Genomic DNA, 24,294 nt, shown 5'->3' with positions numbered 1-24,294 from the left:
CATGACAAGGCTCCAACCTGCAAAGTTGATCTGGCAACAGCAATCAGAGAAAGTTGGAGCCAGATTGACGAAGAGTACTGTTTGTCACTCATTAAGTCCATGCCTCAGAGACTGCAAGCTGTTATAAAAGCCAGAGGTGGTGCAACAAAATACTAGTGATGTGTTGGAGCGTTCTTTTGTTTTTCATGATTCCATAATTTTTTCCTCAGAATTGAGTGATTCCATATTTTTTTTCCCCTCTGCTCGGTCTAAAAAAGTAACCGTTACTGACTGCCACAATTTTTTTTCCTGATTTCTTATAGTGTTTCTTATAGCCAGAAAGTTGCCATTTGAAATGACTTTTGTTTTGTGTCATGTCTGTGATCTGCTTTTTTTCTACAAAATTAAACAACTGAATGAACATCCTCCGAGGCCGGTGATTCCATAATTTTTGCCAGGGGTTGTATTCTAACTAGAGACCTGCAAACAAGTCCACAAAATGATATATACACCCCCATGAAGGTATGTTTGTGCAATGACACCTGAGCACCTGTGGGAGTAGAATTTGCTAGTGTAGTGACAAGTCGCACTTGTGTATCAAGAAATTTGAAATATTGAAATTTTTCTTTCCCACAAACAAGTTACAACTCAAATTCTTTATTACAGGTAAAAATATGCAAAACCTGTCTTTTTTTTTTAATTCAGGTAAAACATATACAAAGTCACATATAATGTGCAGACTTGACAACTCTGTATGTAGAATGGGGAGGTGGCATTAGATCAGAGAACCGGTGAGTCAATCAAAGGAACTTGTTTGGGTAGCAAGAAGGGTTTAGTATTTTTTTTTTTTTATTATTATTATTAACCAGAGGGTTCTTTAATGTCTGAACAGTGCCCGCTCCCTGGCTCAACAGGTACAAGTCACTTTTTCCTTCACATTCACAGAGACACTGCAAAAGGGACACTGTACAGAAGCAGTCATTTGAGACCCATAGCAGCAGATCTGAGCAATTGCATTTCATGATTTGTGTTTGTGTCAGAGAAACATCCAAATAAAATAACATATTAATGAGAATGCACAGGTGTGCAGCACTCATTGCATAATTGCAAAATCACATACTGATTTTGCAAATGTACAAATTTTGTCCATAACTTCACATTTATTTATTTTTTTTAGATACAGGTGTGTGAATGTCTTTTACTCCATATTAACTGCAGCGAAATCATGATCGCCTTAATTTGTGATAAGTAGCACAGGAGTTGTGCACGTCATGAAGAATAAGGTGTAACTGTTGTTTGTGGGAATGAAATAAAGAATCTGATTTCTTTCTTCAGCTACAAATTCTACTGTTAGAGGTGCTCATGTGTTTTACACCAAACATATCTTCATAATTCCTCCCACCATAGTTGCTTGCATGTATTTTATTTTGGTGGTTGGAAATCTTCTGTGATGAAATACCTGAATTAAAGTCGTCACCCTCAGTATGGAAGTTAAATATAATGTATTAAAAACAACAGCAACAACAACAAAAAAAACAGTCAAAATGCTGTCCTGTTTAAGTTGGACCAGAGTCATTTTCCTTTGTGTATATCATCATATGGTGTTCTACCAGTGTGTAATGTTTTGTTGAAATCCATCAAGTGGTTTAGGAGGATCTGTGTTTACAACACTGATGGACATTCACAATAGCAGGCAATTAAAATCAACATGTTAAACTAATAAAAGTACTGATTGTCCACACAGCTTTCAAAAAGCAGAAGGCTATGCTAGACTTTTTCCTACGGTGTCATTATGATGGAAACAGCTGACTCAGCTGGGCCACATCTGCCCACACTCAGATGAACAGATGCCACATCATCAACCAAAAATAGTGATGTGCTGAATTTCCTTCTCTCCATTTTTTTTAAATGATCACTTTTCTTGCACCATTCAAGACAAATGCCACAAATTTTGGTGATTCAGAGATACAGTCATTCTATGAGTGCTGGTTAGCCTTAGACAGATAGGGGACATAATGGAATGACTACAAAGAAGTTGTCATTCTAGACAACAGCGAATAGAACGCCACCTTTTGGCAATGATGAATAGTATACACGCAATGGAAAATGCTAAACTGAAACAAGGCAACAATTGTAACCAATGTTCCTTCCTCAGGATTGCTTTCTTACACAGACAGAAAGAAATGAAGATGTACATACATGTCAAAAATCTTTCTAACTCAATTTTCCCAGCTGCACATATTCCATTTGATCAAACAGTGTGTTTTAAGTCACCAAGAATGTCTACTTTATTTTCATGTACGGTTATTAAAAAAAAAAGTAATAGTGTACTACATGCAACTATATAATCTATTTTAAGAAAACATAAACATTCATTGAAACAAAATTTCATTTATCTTCCCACAAAAAAATATCAGACTGAAATTATTTTCCTTCATGCACATCTTCAGATGTTGCACTACCACTGAGACATTCACTGAAATCCATTAAGCAGTTTGGAAGGAGATGCACTTACAAGATCAATATCATGTGATGCATCAATTCAACACAAAATTCCAATGATTTCCCCTTGACAATTTCAGACTGCAGTTATATTTTCATTTACATCTTTATATATGTACTAACACTATGTGAAGTTTCACTAAATTCCACCAAATAGTGTTCAATGGAATGCATAAAACAAGATGTGCTTGTAAGAGTCATGGGTAGGTGGATAGATGGACAGAGTGATTCCAATACTACTTTTCCAGAGTCTAGGAATTACCTTGCTGGAAAGGTATATAGTGGTCCATTTAAAGCTGGCTTTGTACAACTGGGAAAATTTGTGCTGAGAAATTGTCAGTGAGTTTATATTCTACTTTTCCACTCAGGTCCTTTGAGGTCTTGGAAAACAGACCTTCGTGTGCTACAGTTTCCTCCCACTTCCAAAGACATGCAGGTTAGGTAAATTGGTTTCCTTAAATTGGCTGTTTGTGTGTGTGCATGAGTTTGTCTGTCTGGATGTCGCCCTGTGATTGACTGGTGTCTTGTCCAGGATGTAACCAGCCTATATAAATATAACTGCTGGGATAGGCTCGTGACCCTTGATTGGAGTAAGAGGGTATATAGCAACTGAACAAATGCTCTTTAGTAATTTACTCAGTTCCTTAAATGTGAAAGTCTAATTTTTGAACAAGGAAGGTTTTTTTTTTTGCCTAGTTGGTCCTAAAACAATAAGATGCAAACATGATGAATCACTGTTGCTAGCAAACCATAAATAAGTGTTTGCTCACCAAATAGAGAAGAAAAGTGTGAAGGCCAGTGCCAAGTCCAACTGAAGACAGGATCCCTAATCCCACCCAGTAAGCACACCATAAGAACTTCCTCTCCAGGTACTGAACATACTGCAGAAGGAAAGAATAAAACCACAAGACACTGTTAAACTTTTACTTTAATGAAATTCTCAATTTTTAATTATGAAAATTTAACTAACAGAACTGCCTTTAGGGTGAAATAAAAAGGCAAAATGCAAACACTTTTGATGGACCACTACGTGCATATAGAAAAAACTTCTTGCTCAATTTACTTTAGCAATAGTAACACTATGCTCAAATGAATACCATGACAGTTTTTAGATTTACTGCATATCAGTTTATATCATATCAGTATATCTATCATATCATATCATATATTTATATCATATCAGTTTTCACTAAATTTCTCAAATAAAGCAACTTAATCTTTAACCGCAACTCTATGATGCATGGAAAACAGCTCACTCATCACAAACTTTAGAAACTTGCAGTCTTTCACTGCAGAAAGACAGCAAGTAATCAGTGGACTGAACCCATTTTTATGACGACACACTTACTTATCAAAATTTTCTTTATTAAATTAGAAGTTTATTAATATTGTTACTGTTGCAAAAGATATCACATATGTGTGAAAGCAATAGTGCTTGTATATCTGAAAAGAGTAACACAAATGTGCAGAAAATAGTTTTGAATGCATTTTATTGAACGGAAACAATAACAGAATAACTTTCTGAATGTATCACTATGATTAGTGATACAGTCTTACATGTTGTACAATGAGGAAGTCAACTCACAATACTTTTTTTTAACAACTGCCTCACTGACCGGACATATAACAGCAACAATAAGTAAAAAAATAAGAATAATGTCAAAAGATCCACCTTAAGCAGATGCATTTCCTACTTGTGTACCACATAATGTTTCATTTACGGGGGGGGGGGGGGGGGGGGGGGGGGGGGGGGCTTGGCATCTCATTCTCGTGCTGCAGCTGAAGCCTCAGATGGCTCAGGAGTCAGGACAGATTCAACTCCCTGAACAGCTTTCACATGCACTATGCAGGGAAGCATTCTCATCTGGGTAATTTGTGATGTTACAGCTGCTTCAGGATCAACCTCCTCTTGTTCTGCTTATGAGGCATCCAGGTAAGGTTGATCTTGTTCCATACCATGAAAGCATTGTACAAAGACACAGATCACCAGGGGGGAGCTGACAGTCACCCACTCGCAGCTGTAAGAGCCAATCGCCCAGTCCATGTTGTGTGTGCTTCCTTTGTTGTGGTTGTAATCCCAGACGATGATTACTGCCTTCCTGTCGCTATAATCAATGAGCTGACCCATTGTGTGCAGACCACACTGGTGTTCCTCTTTTGGAGAAAGTTAGAAAGTCGAGTGGTGAGGGTGGATGGCAAACTGATGACAACCTTTCTCCCTTGTTGTGAGGGGTACGGAGAGTGAAGCTCAGTCTTGGCCTGTGCCAAAATGTTATGAGTTTCCTCTTCAGGAGCTGTTGGCTGAGTTTATTAATGAAGAATTTCTTACACTTCATACTGTGTCACCTCAGTCCATCTGTCACATCAAGCACAACCAGCATCATCTGGTTTTTCAAGCCTCTACTAGTTTCCTTGGGTAGACGTGCGTCTACTAGACATGGCTGGTTTCATGTGTCACTCATATCTTCATGCCATACTTTGATGCTGGAAAGGATAGTGAACTTTTTGACAAGACATTACTATCAGCAATTAGTAACAGTGTCACCAAAACCTGTCACATAAAATTGACAATTTTACAACACATAAAAAAAAACGTACACTGTACACTGACCTAAACTTCCAATGCATCACACAAAAATGTCTAATTTTTTTTTTCTCAAAAACTGTGATTTATGATTTCTGTTCATGTTAACTATGCAAATATCCTAAGGGCAATAAAATTTGATTTCATTTTTTTTCTAAAGCTCGTTCCTCTTGATTGCACAAGTAGACCTTTTTGCCAAGGTGGAGGAGAATTGCAAACACGATCCTTGCCAAATTTTCCTTGTAATTAGGCACAACATTGTTGTGTTTAAATATCACATAGCATTGTTTTGGCACAGTGTTTGGCTATAGTGCAATGAGATCGAAATCAGCATGAGTAATGCCGCGTTCACACCGGGCGCGACGCGAGTGACTGCAGCCACAGGCTGCTATGTAATCCCTATGTAAGGACGCGTTTTGGCGCCAAACCATGCAGCGCGATGCGATGGACGCGAGTGAAGCGATTTTGAGCGTTTTGCGCGTTTGTGGCGCGATACTGCGTCGCGTCACGTCGCCCTCCTCCCCAAGTTCAAAAATCTGAACTTTTTCGTCTTGGCGCGCCGCGATGACCAATGAGGGACTGAATATGCAGTGACGTGGAGATGTCTGGAGTTTGACTGAAGATGTGAACATGTCCTGTATCTGGTAGCAGCCTGTGAGCAGGACTTATGTCTCTTTTGTCCTTTATTTCACAATCATGACAGAGTTTTTGGAGTGAGCAACAGCACCACGGCAGCGTGGAGCGGAGTTTCTTTTTATTTTTATTTTACGTGCGCGCGTGCGAATCGTCCTGGAGATTATTTTACTTATTAACTACACAGCTGTATAATAAAGCAAATGGTGACTGGCTTCTAAACACAATTATGACAGAGTTTTTTTGGGGAAAGAGCGAGGAGCAGCCAGCAGCAAACAGCGGAGTTTCTTTTTTTCTTTCTTTTTATCTGTTACGTGCGCGCGAGCAAATCGTCTGTAGAGAATATTTTATTAATTAACTACACAGATGTATAATAAAACAAATGGTGACTGGTTTCTAAACACAATTATGACAGAGTTTTTTGGTGGAAGAGCGAGCTGCAGCAAGCAGTGGAGTTTTTTTTTTTTTTTTTTATTGTTTACATGTGCGCGCATGAACAGGACAGTTGATCCTCAAACTGGGTCCCGCAGAGTAGGAAGGACCACTGAAAGCGGCCATCATCTAGACACAGCTCCTGCAGCAAATAATGATACTCTCTGTATTGGGAGCTTTCCACAGCACCTCACTCCGTGTGATCAAGGTCCGTCATGTTAGCTTGACTGACAACCGGAGCCGGCAAGCGGAATGGAAGCTCCTCCTATTTGATGACACACCGGGGCAAATTTTCGCAGCGAAAGTCCACCCAAGCAGAGCGACATACCGGGCGAAGGAGGCGCGTCCGTTGCCTAGCGACCCACGCAAATTTGTAGAGTCTGATCGCGCCCGGTGTGAACGCGGCTTGTCTCTGCTTGACTGCAAATGCAACAGAAACAGGTTGAAATAGCGTCAATGTGAACATATATTCAATTAGAATGGCTGTTGAGACATAATATTTTTTTTTCCTTGAATGGATCCCATATTCTCAAGATCTCAATGACTTTTGTGAGGAGGTGTGATCCAGAACCATCCAAGGTGCAAGAGTTGTCTCAGGCACACTAAGGGAAGTGGAACAGAATCAAACAGGCAAAAACCAACAGTTGATCACCTCTCTGTATTACAAAGTTCAAGCTCTGTGTGATACCAGAGGTAGAGCCACAAGGTTCTGGCTTTGATGATCCTTTGACTAATTTTTACACTGATCCAATGTTACATCTGCGTGGAATATTGTTTGCACCTGAATAAACATGGGTCAGTTTCTCTCACAGACATCTTATAGTTATAGGTCTTGATTCACTGTTATCAAAATTGTAGCATTCTCAAGAAACTGTGACAGATTTTCAGTGACCAAGTATTACAGAAAATGGTCCTTCCACCCTCTGTGGCTCAGAAAGCAGGGATAGTCTCACCTCAGGATGTATACACACCTAGTAAGATTAGTAGGCTTATGTAGGTACACCATAGAGTTGGATATATGCGCTGCCATTACCAAAGAGAGCAAAAAGCAATGTTTGAATTAGTATTGATTAGTGTGCTATTATTGAGAACCATCTTTCACCACCATGGTAAATTTGATAGAGAACGCTACATGAATGAGAATAAAGCATCCAAGAGACAAGTTGAAGATAATTGTATTTTTAGGGCAGTAATAAGTTCAGTACAGCAGTATGATAGGCCACTGGAAAACTGTGCATGTGAAAGTGTTTTTCTGAAGAACTGCGAACAAATGTATTGGAAGTTCAAGACTGCTGGTGATAATTGCAGTGGTTGTGGGTGACCTCAGGCCTGTAGGCCTAACTGAGAATTGTTTATACTCAATGAGGATACTAAAACCACCCATGTTCTACTGTGTGGATTTTACTTAAATGCATGTATGCATTCACTCTCATTAATACCACAGTCAACTCCAGAGTGTACAGTGAGCATGAGTTTGTGCCAAGCTGGAAATTTCATGTCATTAGGATCTTGGGACAATGACATCACAAGAATTTATCTGTGGATTTATTTATATTACATGATGCACCGAACTGTGTTTAACAATGATTGAGTCGTGAGCGCGCTTCCACGTCAGTGTTACGCCCAGGTGTTATGACCCCGAAGCCCCGCTAGTTCTGCCAGGAAGGTAAGAAATCTAACTCTTTTCATTCTAATTTAATTAATATTATTTAAATTAAAAACCAAACCAAAAACAGGTAGGTACGGCATTTACAGTCTGCGTAAGCCCATTGTAGTGATTGTCCTTGGTACGTCCGCATTCACAATGGACGACTAATGTGATGAATGTAGAATGTTGAGATGTCCTGGGTAGGGACGACTGTAAGTCTTTTTGAACATGACAACTTATAATACCACCCTGCTCAGTTTTCATGTGGTGACAAAGTCCCCATAATTATCCTGCTTTTAGACAAAAACACCTCTTTCACCTTTGAAATATTTATTAATCTAAGGATGATGCATCATGCGCTGGATTGTACTTTTACACATATTATTCTTCTTAAGACACTTCATCCTCTTTTAAATCTTTGATCTCTTGTTCCTCCTGAACATCTGAAAAAGCAGATCTGAAGCCTGTTGGATGCTGAAAGGTGCACTCATGGCTTTAGCAAAGAGGGAACTGGGGCTAAACTCACTTTTATAGCATTTGACTGCAGTTCCCAATAGTAAACACGTCTTCAAAAAAAAAGTTTTTGGAATGAAATTCTGTGTATGCCATTTGTCAACTTGAGTCAAGTGTGGGGAGATGCTGCACGTGCATGACAAAGATTTTGTTTTGTCCAAGTTGAATCAACAAATGAAACAAATAAAAGCGGAGAGGGAATTGATGAAAATTGTGCACTTTATGACAAGTTTTTGCAGTTTGGCATGGTGTTAGTTATGGGCACAAGGTTTTCAAAAACCACAGCATACAAGTTGGGGTCGCCCCTAGCGGCCAATTTGCACAAAATCAAATATGGCTGCCACCTAATATATATATATATATATATATATATATATATATATATATATTTTTTTTTTTTTTTTTTTTTTTTTTTTTAAATGAGAAACAAAAAGTTACACAGAAACCTTACAGAGGATTAAATACAACAGCAAAAACAACATACAGAAGAACAGGTTAATTTATTATATATATATATATATATATATATATATACATATATATAAACAGATCAAAACTAGGGAGAATTATTAAAAAAAGTAAACATCATGCAAATGTAAACAGATAGTAACTGGAGCAAAGACAGAAACATACAACACAAGCCAGACATCAAAATAACAAAAAAATTGCAATTCGCTGTTTCACAATTGTGAATCTCACACCGTCTCGCAGTCCATGACTTATACGCAAGGTTGATTTCAGCGCAGTCCCCCCAAAAACTGGTCCGCCCAGGGCGGTCTGCGACACCGGTTTACAGCACAAAGTAAATACACCTTGTGAAGTATGGACAACAACACAACATCTGAGCACAGCAGAAGTCCATCACAAGTGCTACATCTCCTCTAGGTAAGCCTCTCAACTTGGGAGAAAGTGCCATCATTATAATTGCTTGTGTACTCGCTGAATAAATGCCATTCACATCCTCGGAAGCCACTGTTTACATGGCTTTGAAATCCCGGAACTCTGCTGGCGGCGCGGTGCATTCTGGGAAGAGCAGGGGGCCTCCAGGGAGATTTTGGGAAACGTTAAAGCAGCGAATGCACTGATCTTATTAGCAATCTTGCCAGTTTAAATTTTTTTTAGAGAGGAAAAAATCTGAACTCATTTATGAAACAGTCAAAGGAGGGTTCTGTTTTTCCCCACCTACTACTCTGGATATAGTATTTACACAAAAGTAAAATAACATTTACCATGTCTGAGACTGAGGGGTTTATATTATTCATTGAAAAAAAGAGAATACTATTAGTAACAAAAGGAGGAATATCACAAATTTTTACCAACAACCAAGTTTTAATGTTGGTGAGCCAACATCTTTGAGACACAGGACAAAAGACAAGCATGTGCTTGATGGTCTCTTTGGACTCGCCACAGACCACACAAGGTTTCACATTAAAATGGAACCTTTTTTTTTTTTTTTTTTTTTTTTTTTTTTTAAGAAAGGCAGCAGTTGGATGACGAATTATTTTGAAATGTTTCCTTCACTTAAGGGAAAACAGGCATCTCTTAATATTATTGAAATATGCTTAATTCAAAGCAGGACACTCCAGTAACTCTGGAAACTTAGTATGTATCCCTCTGTGGTAGTACAAACTTGAATTTAAGATCATACAAATATCTTTGTTGCATTTCTGGGATCGAAAGGGAGAGCATCTTCTTTACAATATGTAAAATGGAGTTTAGATGTGGTAAGGTGACATTAGTGCTGGGATTTGTAAACGAGTTGTTATTGCACATGATATGTGGACATAATAATACTGCATGTGATTTGTGGACATATTATTGCATGTGGTTGTTACACAGTGTTATTTGTACAGCCAGACAGCAGCAGGGAGGAACGACCTGCGGTATCGTTCCTTCTGGCACTGAGGGTGTCTCAGCCTGTCACTGAACGAGCTGGTCAGCTCCACTACAGTCCGGTGCAGAGGGTGAAAGGAGTTGTTCATGATGGATTTGAACTTGGTTAACACCCTCCTCTCAGCCACCTCCTCCAGAGAGTCCAGAGGACAGCCCAGGACAGAGCTGGACTTCCTGACCATCTTATTCAGTCTCTTTCTCTCTCGCTCTGTGCTGCCCGGGGCCCCAACATACAACAGCATAGAGGAGAGCTGATGCTACAACAGAGTTGTAGAAGGTCTTAAGCAGAGGCCTGCTCACGCCAAAGGATCTCAATCTCCTCAGGAGGTGGAGGCAACTCTGACCTTTTTGTACAGGGCGTCGGTATTGTGAGTCCAGTCCAGTCTGCTGTTGAGGTGAACACCCAGGTATTTGAGACTGTCCACAGTCTTTATGTCCTCCCCTGGATGTTCACCAGTGGGTGAGGTGGTGGTTTCCCCCTGAAGTCGATCACCATCTCCTTCATCTTACTGGTGTTGAGACACAAGTGGTTGCGCACAAACCAGTCCACGAAGTCTGAGATGACCAACTGGTACTCCAGCTCGTTCCCCTCAGACACGCGACCCACAATGACAGAGTCATCAGAGACCTTCTGGAGGTGGCAGCTGTCTGTGTTGTAGGTGAAGTCCGAGGTGTAGACGGTGAAGAGGAAAGGCGAGAGGACGGTGCCCTGGGGGGCCCCAGTGCTGCACCTTACCACCTCAGACTGACAGACGTGCAGTCGCACGTACTGCGGGCGGTCAGTGAGGTAGTCGATGGTCCAGGCAGCAAGGTGTCCATCCACACCTGCGTCCACCAGTTTCCCCCGCAACAGTGCCGGTCTGATGGTGTTGAAAGCGCTGGAGAAATCAAAGAATATGACTCTCACAGTGCTCCCGCCATTTTCCAGGTGGGTGAGCACTCACTGCAGTAGGTAGATGACAGAGTCATCTACCCCGATGTTGGGCCTGTAGGCGAACTGCAGTGGGTCCCGAGTGTCGCTCACCACAGTGCAGAGGTGAGACAGGATGAGCCGTTCCATGGTCTTCATAAGGTGGGAGGTCAGGGCCGGTTCCTTCGCGTGCGGTGTTTTGGGAACCGGGACCACACAGGAGGTCTTCCACAGGGTGGGGACCACCCCCAGACTGAGGCTCATGCTTAAGATGTGGCTGAGGACCTCACAGAGCTCATCTGCACAGGTCCTCAGCAGCCTCAGGAGATCCCATCAGGTCCTGATGCTTTCCTCTGCTGCAGCCACAGGAGCTGGCCTCTAACCTCGGTTGAAATTACAGTGAGGGGGGGGGGGGGGGGGGGAGCCGGGGTGTGAGCTGAGGTGGGCTGGTGCTAAACAGAGTCGGGGGGGGGGGGACGAGGCGCAGTGAAGGTGACCAGGGGGTAGAAGGTGGGGGGTCAGAAAGCCTGGAGGGCTGGTTGCTGGAGACATGTAGGGGGGCAGGCATGGAAGAGCCAAAACGGTTAAAGTAGCTGTTTAGCTCCTCTGCGAACCGAGAATCCCCATCTGCAGTCCTGCTGGCACCCTGCCCAAATCTGGAGACGGTCTTGAGGCATCTCCACACATCTCTGACATTGTTCCGGGCCAGCTGCTCCTCCATCTTCCCTCCATACACCTTCTTAGCTGCACGGATCTTCCACTGGAGCTCCTGCTGGACTCTACGCTGCTCCTCTCTGTCTCCCGAGTTGAAGGCCCTCTTCTTCTGGTTCATCAGGGCCTTCAGCTCGGGGGTCACCCAGGGGTGGTTGTTGGGGAAGCACCGTACCCTCCGGGTGGGCACAGTGCTCTCCATACAGAAGTTCATGTAGTCAGTGACACACTGGGTCAGGCCGTTGATGTCTTCACCATAAGAGTTTTGAAACATGCTCCAGTCTGTGGTTCTGAAGCAGTCCCTCAGCCTCTCAGTGGCCTCTTCAGTCCAGAGTTTCACTGGCCTTTTCTGCACTGGCTCTCTTCTCACCCTGGGTGTGTATTGGTGGAGCAGGTAGACGAGGTTGTGATCAGAGCGTCCCAGCGGGGGGGAGGGGGGCGGAGGTGTAAGCATCCTCCACATTAGCGTAAAAATGGTCCAGTATTCTATTGTCCCTGGTTTTACACGTGACGTACTGGGTGAATGTGGGGAGGGTGGCGGAGAGGGAGGCTTGGTTAAAGTCGCCGGTGATGAGGAAGAGTGCGCGTGGGTGTTGTGTCTGCAGCTGCGTGACTGTGCTGTGAATCTGCTCACAGGCAGCGGCGGCGGCCGCAGAGGGAGGAATATACGCGTAGAGTATAATCACACTTCCAAACTCCTGTGGGAGATAGTATGGCCTCATGCTCACCGCGAGTAGCTCCACTTCCGAGGAGCAGATCTGGTCTTTCACGTGAATATGAGTCCCGCTGCACCATCTCCCACTCACATAAAAGGCGGGCCCCATCCTCTCTTATTTCCGCTCTCCGCCAGCGTTCTGTCCTCGCGGATAAGTGTAAAGCCATCCATGTTGATTAAAGATTCTGGTACATGTTCATCCAACCACATCTCCATGAAGCACATGAGACTGCAGTCTTTATACAGCCTCTGGAAACGGGTTAGCGCTGATAGCTCCTCGGTCTTCTTGCGGAGAGATCTTACATTCCCCATGAACACAGACAGAATATAAGTTCTTCTCCTCTTTGTCCGGCCGCCCCTGCAGCCCCTACATTTCTTCTGAATGTCTGCAGGTACGTCTGGGTGCTCGGCATAGCAGGGGCCCGGCCCACTGTGCATTGAGTCTTAGTCCAAGCAGCTGATCCCGGCTATAAACAATGGGACGTCCGGAGCTGGAAACAAAGAGATTTTCCCGCGCTGCCTCAAAAAGTGCAGAGAGCAGCATAAAGATGATCACAAGAGTACCAAAAGTGGGTTTCCCATGTGCATATTTGCACAGGGTACCACCCACTGCAAATAAAAACAAATAAGCACCATTAAAAAGTATTAAAAATAGCAAAAGTAGGAAAAGAGGGAGCAGAGCTGAAGTAACAGGTTGCTGCTTCAACAGCGCCATCTTGGTAAAATAGTGTTAACATTTGCATACCTTAAGGTGTTTTGAATTAACTGAATTAATAATAAGGGTATCACTTTACAAACCTTTCTAAATTCATGGTAACTGCAAGTGAAGTTATATTTGTAAATAAAATATGTATAATATAATAGGTCTCCATTAGAATCCAATAAATCAGTAACAAATAATACTTTTCTCAACCCAACCAATCTTAAAACAAGGATTTCCTGTTGATTGTGATCACTCTATTGTTCCACAGAGATGAATAATGTGGCAAAAAGTTGTGGGTGAAAATAATTCTCTAAAAAAGGAGAATTTGAACAAGGATCAAGGAATGTGAAACCACACAGAATTTGGTTGGGACAAAAAGGACTTTACCCAATTGTGTTGTGTGGGCCGCTGAAGAGGAGGTACTGCTGGCCCACCACCACCAGAGGGCGCCCTGCCTGGAGTGCGGGCTCCAGGCACCAGAGGGCGCTACCGCATCATGGGAGTAATCTGGGTGACAGCTGTCACCCATCACCAAACACAGCTGTTTCTACTCAGCACCGAGGTATATCAGGAGGACGGCGTCTCCACCTCAGTGCCGAGATATCGCCTAAGACCAAGGTAACATTCTCTGCAGCATATTCTGTGATTGACAAACTTGTTAAACCTTTCAGGACTGGTGACTACTGAGACCCTCCTTCTTTGGATAAGTACTCACCTTCCTGCTGAACTTTGCCAAGAGGTGGAGGCGGCTTCTCCCCTCTCTGTACTGGGTGCGTTCATCCACTCCTGTGTGTTCTTGCTCTCTCCTGCCAGCAGTACCGGATCCGACGAGCGGAGGCAGTGGCCACCTGGGAATTCGGGACTTGGCGGTTCCAGTATTTCCAGGGTTCGGTGGCAGAGGAGATCTGGGTGGTTCCGGTTCGACTGAGACGGACGTCTCCTATCTTCGAGCCTGCCCACACGACACCAGCGGATTCGACCCTAAACATTGTGTTTGTTATACTACTCGTGCTTGTTTCAGTAGTAAATCTTGTTTTTTTACTTCCTCCATTGTCCATTCATTGCGCCCCCTGTTGTGGGTCCGTGTTCCTACACTTTCACAACAGGATATCTCGGCCAGCATCATGGATCCCGAGGGGCGTCAACCGGCTGTTGAACGGCCAATGGAAGACCAAGGCGCGGCGGAGGCTTCGGGAGGGGTAATCGGTGAGTTGCAGCGGATCCTCACCGCCTTCACCTCTCGGATCGATTTAATGACCGAGCAGTACGTTCTCCTAAACCGCAGGGTGGAGGCTCTCGCCGCACAAGTGGAGGCGCGCCCTTCGGGCGCCGCTGCGGCTCTCCCTCCCGAGGACCCTGCGCGCGAAAGTGACGTTCCACTGGTCGTTCAACGGTCCCTTCCTCCGTCCCCAGAAGCATACATAAGCCCTCCAGAGCCGTACGGAGGCTGTGTGGAGACGTGCGCGGACTTTCTTATGCAGTGTTCGCTCGTCTTCGCACAGCGTCCCGTGATGTACCCGACTGATGCTAGCAAAGTAGCTTATGTAATAAATCTGCTTCGCGGGGAGGCACGCGCTTGGGCTACAGCGCTCTGGGAGCAGCACTCGCGGCTCCTTCATACATACGATGGGTTTGTACGGGAGCTCAGAACAGTGTTCGACCATCCCAACAGAGGAGAGTCCGCTTCAACCACACTACTGTCAATAAGACAGGGGCGTCGGAGCGCAGCTGCCTATGCAGTCGCCTTCCGCATCGCGGCGGCGAGATCCGGCTGGAATAGCACTGCCCTCCGCGCTGCCTTTGTAAACGGACTGTCACTGGTCCTAAAAGAGCACCTGGTGGCTAAGGACGAACCGCGGGATTTAGATGGGCTCATCGATCTAGTCATACGACTCGACAACCGGTTAGAAGAACGCCGCCGGGAACGAGGCGAATGGCGTGGCCAGGCACGCGTCGTCCCTCTCCCTTCCGGGTCCGATCGAGCTCCGCCCTCCCCACGCTCCTCTGTTCCTGCGCTCCGTGGGGTCACAGCTCCCCCTACTGACGAAGCTAGGGACACGAGTAGGGCAACATTTAGGGCACCAGATGCACAGAGGAGATGGACCCACGGAGCGTGTCTTGTTTGTGGTTCAATAGAGCACCATGTGAGAGACTGCCCCGAGCGGTCAAACACCAAACGCCCGCCCCTAGAGACTGGGCCAGGGGTGGGTCAAAACATTCACGTGGGACACACCCACATTGCTACACGACTCCCAGTCACGATCCTGTTTGAGGATTCAACCCTGAAGGCCCCAGCACTGGTGGACACGGGCTCTGAGGGGAATCTGCTTGACAGTAGATGGGCCAGGGAGATAGGGCTCCCTCTGGTGGCTCTTACCTCGCCTGTGCAGGTTCGGGCGCTAGATGGCTCCCTACTCCCACCAATCACGCATAAGACACCCCCAGTAACTCTGGTGGTGTCAGGTAACCACCGGGAGGTGATCGAGTTCTTTGTGACTCAGGCCACCTCCCGTGTGGTTTTGGGTTTTCCCTGGATGCTAAAGCACAATCCCCGGATCGATTGGCCGTCCGGGGTAGTGGTTCAGTGGAGCGAAACCTGCCATCGGGAGTGTCTAGGTTCCTCGGTTCCTCCCGGCTCCCAAGCTAAGGAGGAGGTCCGAGTCCCGCCCAATCTGAAGGCGGTGCCGGCGGAGTACCATGACCTCGCTGACGTGTTCAGCAAGGATCTGGCTCTCACGCTTCCTCCCCACCGCCCGTATGATTGTGCCATTGATTTGGTTCCAGGCAGTGAGTTCCCGTCCAGTAGGCTGTACAACCTCTCACGGCCGGAACGCGAATCAATGGAGACCTACATCCGGGACTCATTAGCTGCCGGATTGATCCGGAATTCCACCTCACCGATGGGCGCAGGTTTCTTTTTTGTGGGTAAAAAAGATGGCGGGCTTCGTCCATGCATTGATTACAGGGGGTTGAACGAGATCACGGTTCGCAACCGATACCCGTTGCCCTTGTTGGATTCAGTGTTCACTCCCTTGCATGGAGCCAAAATCTTCACCAAGCTGGATCTTAGAAATGCGTATCATTTGGTTCGGATTCGGAAGGGAGACGAATGGAAGACGGCATTTAACACCCCCTTAGGTCATTTTGAGTACCTGGTCATGCCGTTCGGTCTCACTAATGCTCCCGCGACTTTTCAAGCGTTGGTAAACGATGTCTTGCGGGATTTCCTGCACCGGTTCGTCTTCGTATATCTAGACGATATACTCATCTTTTCCCCGGATCCTGAGACTCATGTCCGGCATGTCCGTCAGGTTCTGCAGCGGTTGTTGGAGAACCGTCTGTTTGTGAAGGGCGAGAAGTGTGAGTTCCACCGCACTTCTTTGTCCTTCCTGGGGTTTATCATCTCCTCCAACTCCGTCGCCCCGGACCCGGCCAAGGTTGCGGCGGTGAGAGATTGGCCACTACCAACAAGCCGTAGGAAGCTGCAACAGTTCCTCGGTTTTGCTAATTTCTATAGGAGGTTCATTAAGGGCTACAGTCAGGTAGTTAGCCCCCTGACAGCCCTGACCTCTCCCAAAGTTCCCTTCACCTGGTCGGACCGGTGCGAGGCCGCGTTCAAGGAGTTGAAACGGCGCTTCTCGTCTGCACCAGTTCTGGTGCAGCCCGATCCTAGCCGCCAGTTAGTGGTTGAAGTGGACGCCTCGGACTCAGGGATAGGAGCGGTGCTCTCCCAGAGCGGGAAGACCGATAAGGTCCTTCACCCGTGTGCCTATTTTTCTCGCAGGTTGACCCCCGCTGAACGGAATTATGACGTCGGCAATCGGGAACTCCTTGCTGTGAAAGAGGCCCTCGAAGAGTGGAGACATCTGTTGGAGGGAACAGCCGTGCCATTCACGGTTTTCACTGACCATCGGAACCTGGAGTACATCAGAACCGCCAAGCGTCTGAACCCCAGGCAAGCCCGCTGGTCACTGTTCTTTGGCCGTTTTGACTTCCGGATTACCTACCGCCCCGGGACCAAGAATCAGAGATCGGATGCGTTGTCCCGGGTGCACGAAGATGAGGTCAAAACGGAACCGTCGGATCCCCCGGATCCCATCATCCCGGAGTCCGCTATCGTGGCCGCCCTCACCTGGGACGTGGAGAAGACCGTCCGGGAGGCCCTGACCCGTGTCCCGGACCCCGGAAACGGACCAAAAAACAGACTGTACGTCCCACCAGAAGCTAGGGCCGCAGTCCTGGACTTCTGTCACGGTTCTAAGCTCTCCTGTCACCCAGGGGTGCGAAGGACCGTGGCAGTCGTCCGGCAACGCTTCTGGTGGGCATCCCTGGAGACCGACGTCCAGGACTACGTCCAGGCCTGTACCACCTGCGCCAGGGGCAAGGCCGATCATAGAAAGACCTCAGGGCAACTACAGCCATTGCCTGTGCCTCATCGCCCCTGGTCCCACATCGGCCTGGATTTCGTCACGGGTCTCCCGCCGTCCCAGGGAAACACTGTCATCTTCACGATAGTGGACCGTTTCTCCAAGGCGGCCCACTTCGTGGCCCTCCCGAAGCTCCCTACGGCCCAGGAGACAGCGGACCTCCTGGTCCACCACGTCGTCCGTCTGCATGGCATACCATCAGACATCGTCTCCGATCGCGGCCCCCAGTTCACCTTGCATGTCTGGAGGAGCTTCTGCCGGGAACTGGGGGCCACGGTCAGCCTCTCGTCTGGGTACCATCCCCAGACCAACGGGCAGGCAGAGCGGGCGAATCAAGAACTGGAGCAGACACTTCGCTGTGTGACAGCCGCGCACCCGACGGCCTGGAGTACCCACCTGGCCTGGCTCGAGTACGCCCACAACAGTCAAGTGTCATCAGCCACCGGCCTCTCCCCGTTTGAGGTGTGCTTGGGGTATCAGCCCCCCTTGTTTCCGGTGGTTGAGGGAGAGGTCGGTGTGCCCTTGGTCCAGGCCCACCTACGGAAGTGCCGTCGGGTGTGGCGGGCCGCCCGCTCTGCCTTGTTGCAGGCCCGGACGAGGGCGAAGAAACATGCAGACCGGCGACGAGCCCCGGCCCCCAAGTATCGTCCTGGGCAGGAGGTCTGGTTGTCCACCAAGGACATTCCCCTACAGGTTGACTCACCTAAACTGCAAGAACGATACATCGGACCGTATAAAATCCTCAAGGTCATCAACCCCGCCGCAGTGAGGCTCCAGCTTCCGGCCTCACTGCGGATCCATCCAGTTTTCCATGTTTCCCGGATCAAGCCTCTTCACACCTCACCCCTCTGCACCCCGGGTCCGGCACCGCCTCCTGCCCGGATCATCGACGGAGCACCGGCTTGGACTGTCCGCCGGCTCCTTGACGTCCGTCGGATGGGCCGGGGTTTTCAGTATCTGGTGGACTGGGAGGGGTACGGCCCCGAGGAGCGCTCCTGGGTGAAGAAGGGCTTCATCCTGGACCCGGCCCTCCTGGCCGACTTCTACCGACGCCATCCGGACAAGCCCGGTCGTGCGCCAGGAGGCGCCCGTTGAGGGGGGGGGTCCTGTTGTGTGGGCCGCTGAAGAGGAGGTACTGCTGGCCCACCACCACCAGAGGGCGCCCTGCCTGGAGTACGGGCTCCAGGCACCAGAGGGCGCTACCGCATCATGGGAGTAATCTGGGTGACAGCTGTCACCCATCACCAAACACAGCTGTTTCTACTCAGCACCGAGGTATATCAGGAGGACGGCGTCTCCACCTCAGTGCCGAGATATCGCCTAAGACCAAGGTAACATTCTCTGCAGCATATTCTGTGATTGACAAACTTGTTAAACCTTTCAGGACTGGTGACTACTGAGACCCTCCTTCTTTGGATAAGTACTCACCTTCCTGCTGAACTTTGCCAAGAGGTGGAGGCGGCTTCTCCCCTCTCTGTACTGGGTGCGTTCATCCACTCCTGTGTGTTCTTGCTCTCTCCTGCCAGCAGTACCGGATCCGACGAGCGGAGGCAGTGGCCACCTGGGAATTCGGGACTTGGCGGTTCCAGTATTTCCAGGGTTCGGTGGCAGAGGAGATCTGGGTGGTTCCGGTTCGACTGAGACGGACGTCTCCTATCTTCGAGCCTGCCCACACGACACCAGCGGATTCGACCCTAAACATTGTGTTTGTTATACTACTCGTGCTTGTTTCAGTAGTAAATCTTGTTTTTTACTTCCTCCATTGTCCATTCATTGCGCCCCCTGTTGTGGGTCCGTGTTCCTACACTTTCACAACACAACTGATTTTAAAAAAGCCAACCACTGAATGAAAATCAGTATCATTGGCACCACCCCTGTCATAGTCTTTGAGAAGCTGTGACCTTTTAATGTAATGCATTTTATTTTTCCATATAAAGTTGGGGGGGGGAGGGGGGAGGGGTCACAGAATTAGCTTTCTTTATATTGTTAGAAGAAATATAGCGAGAGTGGCATGGATAAACAAGCTTTGAGATAAAACTGGTGTGTGTCATACTGCAGCCTGGATGTGCACCTGACACAGACACAGCAAAAGGTTGTGATTTGATACTTTTCTGCTTTCACTGCTTCATCTGACATCATATAATAATTTTTGCAGTGTGCACGCTGATTAGAAATGGATCAGAAAAATCTGCACATTTACAGCACAAAGTTAGTAAAAGAGGAAATTGTACAGCTTACCTTTGATTTGGAGGTGATGATCGTGGAAAGAAAAGCTTGTTGAGGGTCAAATTAGTCCAGAATAAAGCATAATCCAGCGATGGAGAAGTTTAAAACTGTCATGCACGTCACTGCATGACACAGAATTACAGCTGTGCAGCTGCATAAATCAGGCTTTAAGTAAAATAAGTCATCATAAATTGTAAATTTGATAGCACCTGTACCTTGATGTGTCGCTGTATGTGGTTAAATGATTTAAAAAAAACACTGAAAACATAAAATGTTCATTCAGTAGTTCAGCACAGTTGGAACCAAAATGGCACCATGTTCTGAGTTGACACCACTCTCTCAATTAAGGGAATCTAGTATGAGGTGGTTTTGGAAAATCTGGCCAAGAGCAGTGGTGGTGGCCAAGTGGTTTGTGCACTTTGTTGCAATGCCGAAGGTTCACGGTTCAAACCTCACCTCCGTCACATATCTCCACGTAATGTTGAGCTGTGTCAGCAAGGGCATCCGCTGTAAAACTTGTGCCAATTAAACATGCAGATCCACCTTGGATCTGCTATGGTGACCCCGACACACAAGGGAGCAACCAAAGGGACTTACTTACTATGCCCATACCTAACACCATGCCAAATTGCAAAAACTTGTCACAAAGTGAAATTTGCTCAAATTTTGACATATTAACTCTCCCCTATAAGGTAAATTTGTAATTGTGTGTGGAGTGAAACTGATTTTGCTAACTGCCCAGACAAAAAAAAAAAATTACACTGGTCCTGTACAGTATTTATGTATAAATATAAAGAAGTGATATTTGACTTTCTAATGTTAAGGTCACTCTAGGACAATTCACAAAATTAAAACAACAATCGTGTAGGGGGTGTTGTCTTCTGTTACTCATAGTTGCCACTCATTTCTGATCCCTCAGACAACACAAAGGTTTAGCAACACATTGTGGATGAGAGGGGAAGGGAGGAAAAGCCATTTAGGCTGCTGACAGTGATAAAACATTACAAGTCATTTATCTTCAACTATACTTCAACTAACTACTTCTTGTGGGAAATATAAGATGATAAAATGGGCTTATCTTTGACCTTTAGAACAGAACAGTATTGGTGCAAAGGTGGTGATTATTAACAACTGAAAAAACAAATCCAGCCTTACCGATTGGTGCGTTCCTTCCATTGAGTAGAGAATGGAGAATACAGAACATGACCCTAGTAGTAACAACACTGCAACTCGTCGCTCCCAAAGCCTGAACAAGAACACAGGAAACCAAAATATCAAAAGCAAAACTTGTGAAGATGTTACTAGATGGAATTCAGCAATTACATTTCCTCATATCTGTGCAAGTCTCTTAACATCTGTGTCTGCCACACTTAACCACCTTTGTTATCAGCTTTAGAATAAGTTTCTTATGGAGCCAGGGACATTACTTCATTATGCCTTACAGTTGATGAGCAAATCTTGCTTCAACTGAATGACATACAATGATAAAAAGATTTGTCCAACAATGATCAATTGGCAACATTTTGGTAATCAACAAATCACCTGACATTTATCAAGTAAAAATGCGTTTTTGTTCTAGATCCACACTATAAAATATAAAGATTCACTGCGTTTGTGGTTTATTTATTGTACATGTTATACAGCATAGGTTTTAAATTGCTTGTCTGATTTTACTCAACCAAACCAAAATGGAATTTATGAGATGCTCAGAATAGAATAGTCTTTATTGTCATTGCAGATATACATACAGGGGTCGAAATACATTTTTTAACATAGTTGCATTGGTGCTAGTAACAAAAAAATTACTTGCACCAAAAAAAGTTACTTGCACAATCAAAAGTCAGTCTTATATCAACCTTAAAACTCCTCCTCTGATGTGTCAGACTCTTCCTCTCTGGGGAGAGTTTGAGAGGAGAGCAGTAGCAGTGGTAGACAGTTTTTTTTTTTTTTTTTTTTTCACGTGCGCACGGGAATGAATCGTCCGTGAAGATTATTTATTAACTACACAGATGTATAATAAAACAAATGGTGACTGGTTTATAACACAATGATGACAGAGTTTGAGGGGAGAGAGAGTGAGGAACTACGGAGCCCTAGAAGAGTCATCGCAAAGTGTTTTGCATGTGGAGAATGTGAGCACATTTTATTATATTGTGCGCACATTTTATTATATTGTGCGCACGTTTTAAGCATCGTTTGAGTAAAACAAGGGCACGATTTACTTAAACGTGGCCACAATTTGTAAAACATGCACTCAATATTGTCTTGACACATAAGTCAATCAATCAATCAACTTTTTTCTTGTATAGCGCCAAATCACAACAAACAGTTGCTATTAGCCAACAAACCAGGAGAGGGTGTAATATATTTCCTCATTAGAAATGGATCTGGCCAGCATTTACACAAACAAGGTTTTAAGCAAATTTTCAACTCTTCTCATGAACAGCTTAAATCGACGCACAAATTGAGCACAGGAAATTATGCAATGATGAGATCATATTTTAAATAGAGGACTGGTGATTAAATGGTAAATGGACTGCATTTATATAGCGCTTTTCCATCTGCATCAGACGCTCAAAGCACTTTACAATAATGCCTCACATTCACCCCGATGTCAGGGTGCTGCTATACAAGGCGCTCACTACACACCGGGAGCAATAGGGGATTAAAGGCCTTGCCCAAGGGCCCTTAGTGATTTTCCAGTCAGGCGGGGATTTGAACCCATGATCTTCTGGATTCAAGCTCAACACCTTAACCACTAGACCATCACCTCCCCAATTAACTATTTCATGTTAGCTTTTCCATCTTATTTTCATTTTATTTACCTGCAATGATTTTATAACTACTGCAGGGGTCACTATTGAGCAACCAACACAGCGTCAATACAGTGCCGACACAGTTTGTGTAGTGTGTCAATACACTCCTTGAAGTATCATCATCCCATCACTACATTTTATTAATTCGTGGGCTCAATTAAAGGAAAACATGTGCACAAATTATCATGGCCAGAAAAAAATATCACTTTAACCCCTTAACACCTGAATTTATATAGCTGTATATAAAAAAATGTTTTGTGTGTGTTTTTGCCTTTAAGTAGATGGTAAATAATGTTGAGATTATTAATTTCACTTTTGCACAAAAACTAAATAGTAATTTTGGTATTTTGGTAATGACTTTATGTTATAATGTTATAATAATAATAATGGTATAGGCATACTGGTCAATTTGGTATGTTGCATATTTGAGTCAAATATTGTAGCATATATGCGACGATAGGCGTTAAGGGGTTAAGTGACCTCTCCCGGGTTCCATAAAGCGGCAGCCAGTTTTCATGTGAGCGCGAACTCATCATCTGTGAAGATAATTTTATTTACTACACAGATGTATAAATGTATGTATGTGTAGTAAAACAAATGGTGACTGGTTTATAACACAATGATGACAGAGATTGAGGGGCAGAGAGAGAGGGAACCGCAACCAGCCAGTTTTTTTTTTCTTTTCTTTGTTTACATATGCGTGCGCAAACACAACAAACAGAGCACAGCAACTTGCTCCATGTGTGTCATAAAACGCAGGGAAGATGAAGACAACACACTGGAAATTGTTTTTTTTCCTTATTTATTCCTTTATTGGTTCATTTTACTGGTGCTTATAGTTGATAAAACTTGGATAAAGTTACTTGCACCAGTGCAAGTGCAGTATAAAATTAAGTGCACCGCTCGAATAATACGTGCACAAACTAGTACGTGCATGTACTATTTCAAGCCCTGATGTTACATACAAACAACGAAATTTGTCCTCTGCATCTAAGCCATCCTAATTACAGTTAGACACAATCCAGCCACGAGGAGCAGTGGGCAGACACAGTCTAGCACACGGGGACCAACTCCAGATGTGCCACTTCACCCTTTCTGTTCATATGAAAGTGCAAAATGGACAGTGCATTGTGAAATGTGCAAAATGCATACTGTACACTAAAACTACAAGTACAGACATGTAAGAAGGAGGGAAAAGGTGGGAGGATTCTGTTGAAATTCTTACTTAATCGTCCACTCCTTTAGCTTGATGAAAGTCTCTAGAACAAAGTATTGTAGTGTGGTGACTGGCCTTCTCCATAACACCAGTGACATTCGCTCCTCTTTATCTTTATGTCGTCTCTCTCTTACTAAAGAAAACCACAGAGGAACAATCAGTCTTAAGCACTGTAGTACCTATATCTACATCATTTCCAAGAAATGCTAAATACATATGTGATATGGCACCAAGCAATGCCTTGTCAAGTTTTGGGGGGGTCAAGTCATTTGTACCTGAAACTAAGTAATAAGTCTGAACACATTTTATTACTAGTGCAGATCTGGGTCTGTGACTATACAACTTAAGTTCTCAGAGTCAGTCACTTTATTGATCAGTGCTCTATT

At 45.1% G+C, this 24,294-nt stretch overlaps 1 protein-coding gene across 1 annotated transcript in view; it reads right to left on the bottom strand.

Annotated features, from left to right (window-relative positions):
• The window catches only part of LOC117508945 (vacuole membrane protein 1-like), a 65,975-nt gene that overhangs the window by 41,018 nt on the left and 663 nt on the right, over positions 1-24,294 (bottom strand). The window contains exons 3-5 of the mRNA XM_034168780.1: positions 23,918-24,041; positions 21,032-21,122; positions 3,252-3,362 (exon numbers count right to left, since the gene is read on the bottom strand). Of these exons, the coding sequence (XP_034024671.1) occupies positions 3,252-3,362; positions 21,032-21,122; positions 23,918-24,041 (326 nt within the window). The remainder of the gene's footprint in view (positions 1-3,251; positions 3,363-21,031; positions 21,123-23,917; positions 24,042-24,294) is intronic.

Source organism: Thalassophryne amazonica, chromosome 4, assembly GCF_902500255.1.
Source record: "Thalassophryne amazonica chromosome 4, fThaAma1.1, whole genome shotgun sequence".
Classification (NCBI taxonomy): Eukaryota; Metazoa; Chordata; class Actinopteri; order Batrachoidiformes; family Batrachoididae; genus Thalassophryne; species Thalassophryne amazonica.
This window is presented reverse-complemented; position numbering and strand designations above follow the sequence as displayed.